The following is a 6,000-nucleotide window of genomic DNA, read 5'->3' as shown; positions in this document are numbered from 1 at the left end:
CAGTATTTTGTTGTTAATATAGTTCTGAAAGGGCAGTTAGGTGTTCGCAAGGTTGAATTGTGCTGCTCGGCCACTCACTGTAAAAATTGCTTGTCGACGCTACATTTCCATTTGAAATGAATGGGAGCTCCCATTCAACATACAATTTCTATATAATGAACTGGAGACTTGAACGTAAAAGGAAAATTCCCTTCCATTGTGATACGTTATTCTTGAATTGTCGCACTATTTTACCACACTTTAAGAGTGGTGAACCCCTCCCCATCCTCTTGTCTGACTGGCCCATACTCTCTAGAATGCTCTTTTCATACTCAATCAGGCTACTGACCTGTTGCCAATTGACCTAATTAGTTGTGTGACATTCCACCAGGTTTAGTTTTTTAGCATTACACAACTTTTCCAGTCTTCCAGTGCCTCCGTCCCAGTTGTTGCTGGCATCAAATTCAAAGTAACAATAACCTTTCTCACTTTCAACATTTGATATGTTGTCTTGACACTGTTTTCTATTGCACATGGGTTTCCATGACTTGCATGTTATTGCATTCTGTTGTTATTTACATTTTATGCAGCATCCCAACTTTTTTGGAAACATGGGTGCATTTTGGGGAAGCATTTCCCAACTACAAATAAATCACAAATGTGCATGAAAACAGTTCAGTATTCTATTGTATTTTCATGTATTGTTCAGTATTATATTGTATTTTGTGATACAACTTGTTTGTACCTTTATGTATGTACCTTTAGCAGAAACGTGCTGGCAGATTTACATGAGAGATATATAAGATAACAGCAACAATGTGAATTTTGAACCACTCATGGTACTTTGCATTTGACTTGTTCTTGTGTGATGACAAAATGTACAGTAAATATTAAACTGTTATCAGTGTTTGAGAGTTTTTATTTTTTTTGTAATTTTTTCATACAGATTTTGAGACTAACACATTTTTTACCTTTTTTTTTTACCTGATGTACTCTAATGATAAAGTTCTTAAAACTAAAGCATCAGTAAAATGTGCAGTAAATATTCTAAAGCATCTAAAAATTTTGAATATATGGTAGGCAGCAAAACAAATTCATGGGAATGTCACAGAGTAAGATGTCATCTTCTCTTTTCAGACTCACATCACAGGTCAATCTTCAAAAATGTACAATAATACCTCAAGATTTTGGTCTTTGGAATAAATGTAAATACTGTATGCATGCATTTTTTGCATAATGGGATACCCTGAAAGCATTGTCATTGTATAATCATGCATTACACATATAAGATAACTATGTTGTCATCATGTGTAAATGACCAGCTTAAATGCAATTGCCAAGTTATTAAGCAGAGGCACAGAGGTATTAAAAGTGACAGTACTAATAATATTTTTTTCCCTTTTAATAATGCAAGCTTTAGTTTGGTGTATTGAGTTGTTTTTGAGGCACACTGGTAATACAATGACTGTTAAAATCAGGGGTACACTTGCAATAGCTACCTGTTATTGTGATGCAATTATTTCCATGGTTATTTGTAGAAAGCAAATTCTAATTATGTTGATTGATGTGACACATGCAATAAATGTGGTAAAGAGGTTAAGAGAACTCAACATTTCATGGAAAACTTACAGTTCTGGTCAACATTATTGGCACCCTTGAATATTTTGTATAACATATACAATATCTTCAGAAATAATTGGAAATGTATCTACTTTGTATTTTCAGAATATTTAAATGGGTTGTGCCAAGGTACGTTAAAACAAAAAAACAAGCCTTTCAAATCATAAAATATGACCTGGACAACATTGGAGTCCTCCACCATATGTTACTGTAGGTAGGGTGTTCTTGTCCACATAAGCATCAATTCATAATATGTAAACAAATTACTGGTCTGCATTGCCCAAGAGCTCTACTTCGGTTTCATCTGTCCATAGAACCTTTCTCTGACTCGGAATGACTGTGTTTACACTAGGTAGGTTTATTCAAAGATACGTTGTGCCTTTTTAATGTTTTGTTTTCAGCAGTGGGGTCCTCCTTGGGCTTCGTCCATAAAGTCCTTGTTCAATGTGGGGCGTATGGTTTGGTTGATACCGGCCCTCCAGCTTGCTCCAGGTCAGCTTTAAGTTGTGAGGATGTTTAATATGGTGTTTTTACCACAGTTTGCACCACCCATCAAATACTTCTCTGATTTTCCTCTTGCCACCATGTCCTGGGAGGGTTTTGACAGTTCCACAAGCAGCAACATTCTTAATAACATTGTTAACTGTTGAAACAGGGATTCCATGGCTTTTGGAGAATTCTAATGTTTGGTGATAACAGCATTTCTGATTCTCAAGATAGCTCTCTTGTCTTCGCTATTGTGAAAGAGCATTAAAGCATTAAAAGCCTTTTTAAGCATTAAAGCCATCATTAATTGGTTAATTCAAGCCGTATGAACACTGACAATTTATTATGGTCTAATTTCACAGCAATAACAATTTAGTTCTTGTTAAACTGATATGAATTCTACAAGAGGATGCCAATAACATCGTCATGGGAATGTTACATTCTTTATATATATTTTTTTCTTTTTTCTTTTTTTTTTCTTTGCGGATCTGTATCCAACTTAAGAGTCTATATAGATTACAGCTGTTTTACTTTTTTTTCAGGAGATACTGTATTTGATATACAATAGCCAGTAATTTGACCAGAACTGTATGTTCATTTCATATTCAATGAATTGCATCTATCAATGACTTGGAGTACAAACACCAATATGAGTGGAAGGTAGTATTTAGCACTCCCTTCTTTTAAACCTGAAAAACATTCTAAATGTTTTTCACCTGAAACACAGTAATTACAATGTGAGTCTATTAATAAAACATAAATCATGAGAGATTATCAACTTTGTTAGATCATTTTTTTTTGTGCGAGGACAGAATTCAGGTGTTAACTCTACCTGGACACAACTTCTATTCCAAAAGTTTTTTGTTTCATTTAACTCTTTACCAAATGTATTTTGCCAGTTCAGTTGATTAAATGAATCACAGGACAGATTAATACACTTTCTGCTTTTACTTCCTGCTATGTTCTTTTTTGCAACGGGGTCCATCCACTTTAAAACCTTGACCTGATCAGGGCACCAATTCTATTTGTTCTAATTTCTAAAATACTCTACAACAGGTATATCCTATATCCTCTTTCTACTGTAAACAAGATCAGCAAACTCTTCAACCACACATGGTCATATACAGCCACTGTGTGAGACAAAGAAAATGTGGATTTGGTTATGTTTTCCATAAACAAATCAGTGTTTAAAAGACATCATGACGAATTACAATGGTCTCACCTCCGTGATATTCATTTCAGCACGTCCAGTGCCTTCTCTGTCCAACTCCCGGAAGGCCTCTGTGGAAATAAAGAGGATAATTATGCTGTAAATGCTATCTAAAATGCTATCTAAGATGCCATAAAAAAAACAAAAACATCAACAACTGACCAATGGAATATTTAACCTGTAATTGAATTCAAGGCACCACTTCAGGTCAGGTCTCACTTGTTCAATCTTACAATAGTCTAATTAATAAAATGTAAGTCTGGTGTCTGGACACAAAGAACCAGGCTGTTGGAGAACATATTCTGAAATGTTTCCCCTGCTTGCAGTTTTCCACTGTTGAAAAAAAATAAAATGTTGTGCATGAAGCAAATAATACATACTGAACATGGCTTCCAACTTGACCAGACAACAGACAAAGTTGTCAAAGTCGATGACCTCATTTTCAGCATATCTGGCGACAAGCACCTGGTTCAGCCTGTTGTTTAATTTATATCCTGTGAAGATCAAGTATGCAACACATCACAAACATTTAAACATTTCATTCTCTAATTCAAGCTTGGTCCTAGATCTGATTGTTCTATCATGTCTAACAGACTACTCAGCCATTTTTGTGTACAGTCATAGCATTCTATTGCAATGAGCTGTTTCAGTCGGTAAGCTCTAGCAAAAGCTTTTTTATACATTATATTCTAGTTTAAGTAGCTACTACAATCCTGGTTTACTTTAAACTATGTTTGCCTCATGTGTTTATTGAACATCACCTATCATCACCAATCTACTAGTGTGAATATGATGTAATCACCAGCAGATTCCAAGGCTAGACGCATCTCATAGGAGCTCATACATCCAGACTTGTCCAGATCAAACTGCCGGAAGATTTCCTGGAGAATTAAGAGATTTGAATGATGTATGCCTCGGATTCATGCATGCCATTGGCAATTTTACAGTTACAGAAGACATATCATAGCATTACTATTACTATTGCATTAAACTCACCAGCCACCTTTTGATCTTATTCCAAAGAATTTGAAACTCAGTTAGACCAAGACGAGCGGTGCCATCTTTCTATGCATTCGGTGAGTCAAGGTATCAAGATAATTAATGCATTTTCCCCCAGTTTTTCCTTCCCTTTCTGTTACAGGCCCAATGCTCTTACCCACTAGCCTACCTGCTGCTGAAGTTATTGCGTATGTTGTGTATTTATTTTGTTACACCAGTATGAAAAGTCATGATGTATCACAAAGTTGAGTATGTATAAAAACGATGGGTAGGGAGTTTTATAGTGACTGGCTGGATAAAGAAAGGATACATCCATCATGCAGACCATGCCTCTACAAGACTCCATGCTGAATCCATCAGTCTTTAGGTCCCTGTCTAAATACAGGATAACAGAACACATTTCAGAAATTGCATTAATTAAATGTAAAACAACCAACCTTCAAAATCTGCTGGGATCAGGTGAGAAATTAATGAACAGTGCTTACGTTTGGTCACCACTCTATTGAGAATTGTCATAAGCTCACGGACAGAAATTTCCATGTCCTAAAGAAAAAATAAGATAATGGTTATCAATTTATCCATGTTCTTATATTAAATGCATTTGACCCATGCCACCAAAACCAAATTTTAAACGCACCTCCCCAGATAACTTAGCGAACATGGCCCTGAAGGAGTCATCAATGTCTCTCTCTGAGATGTCCTGGGAAAATATCAGTGAAAGTTTGTAATGGTTGTTTTGGACTGTAAGAAATACTACAATACTAAATTTGATGTCTTGACTGCATAAGTATTCATACCCCTGTCTCAAGTTCTTGGAGTAAACACATATAGAAATGTAGTTACAGTAACACCTGAACAACTAAGATTGTTTCTTTACCTCATCTTCAAAGTTTGCAACTACTTCATCATCCAGTTCTCTGAAATGACATGAAGGTTTTCAAATAATCTTGAAATAGTTTCCTTTCCATATGTTTATTATAGTTACCAAAGCTGCGTATTACTTTTAGAATTAGTCATACAATCCAATAGCAACATAGACCCTTACACCATGTGTGACAAAACTGCTACAATACTATGGAAAAGTCTAAGGTCAACTGAGAAACTTGTTACATTTGCGCATGAAATTTTGTGAATGCTGCATCCTTACCTGCATACTAGAGGTGTGCCGATTATTTGTGTTGTACGAGTATCGTTACAGATTGGAGGATTTGCCAGATACGATTATGATACGATTATTTAACATGCTAATTCTTGTGCTTGGCCCACCTATGTTGAATCTAATATATAGATAGGAAAACTGATAAAGGTGCCTCTTAAGGCCTGCTTTAAAAGACAAGACTGTCTATGCCGCCCTGAGGCTGACAGGAAGGAAGTTCCAGAGGAGTTCCAATGTAATTAAATGCGCGGTCTCACATTTTTGGTTCATTGAGCAGATTGGCATTGCTAGACTGTAGAGGGTGTGGAGGTTAATAGGAGGAGAGCAGATCAGATAAGTTGGCAGGCCCCATGCCATTGATAGCTTAATAGACTAAAAGGATCATTTTAAAGTAAATTATTTGAGGGACAGGAAGCCAATGAACGTCAGCAAGAAGAAGTGTGATGTGGGCAGAATAATTTTTATTGTCTCAGGATCCTTGCAGCACTGTTTTGGATGAGCTGTATTTTATGAATTGAATTTGATGGCAGGCCCCCTTAGAACTGCATTC

General features: G+C 36.0%; 1 protein-coding gene across 3 annotated transcripts in view; it reads right to left on the bottom strand.

The window, feature by feature from the left end:
• Window positions 1–886: 886 nt before the first annotated feature.
• Window positions 887–6,000, bottom strand: part of LOC105008817 (calpain-1 catalytic subunit) — a 42,023-nt gene continuing 36,909 nt past the window's right edge. For all 3 annotated transcript variants that reach the window (XM_020044462.3, XM_010868181.4, XM_010868180.4), the window contains exons 15-23: window positions 5,172–5,211; window positions 4,932–4,994; window positions 4,780–4,837; window positions 4,605–4,669; window positions 4,292–4,360; window positions 4,098–4,176; window positions 3,676–3,789; window positions 3,308–3,366; window positions 887–3,215 (exon numbers count right to left, since the gene is read on the bottom strand). In XM_020044462.3, the coding sequence (XP_019900021.3) occupies window positions 3,189–3,215; window positions 3,308–3,366; window positions 3,676–3,789; window positions 4,098–4,176; window positions 4,292–4,360; window positions 4,605–4,669; window positions 4,780–4,837; window positions 4,932–4,994; window positions 5,172–5,211 (574 nt within the window). In that variant the 3' untranslated portion in view covers window positions 887–3,188. The remainder of the gene's footprint in view (window positions 3,216–3,307; window positions 3,367–3,675; window positions 3,790–4,097; window positions 4,177–4,291; window positions 4,361–4,604; window positions 4,670–4,779; window positions 4,838–4,931; window positions 4,995–5,171; window positions 5,212–6,000) is intronic.

Source organism: Esox lucius, chromosome 9, assembly GCF_011004845.1.
Source record: "Esox lucius isolate fEsoLuc1 chromosome 9, fEsoLuc1.pri, whole genome shotgun sequence".
Lineage (NCBI taxonomy): Eukaryota > Metazoa > Chordata > Actinopteri > Esociformes > Esocidae > Esox > Esox lucius.
The sequence above is the reverse complement of the archived record's forward strand: the minus strand, read 5'-3'. Positions and strand labels throughout refer to the sequence as shown.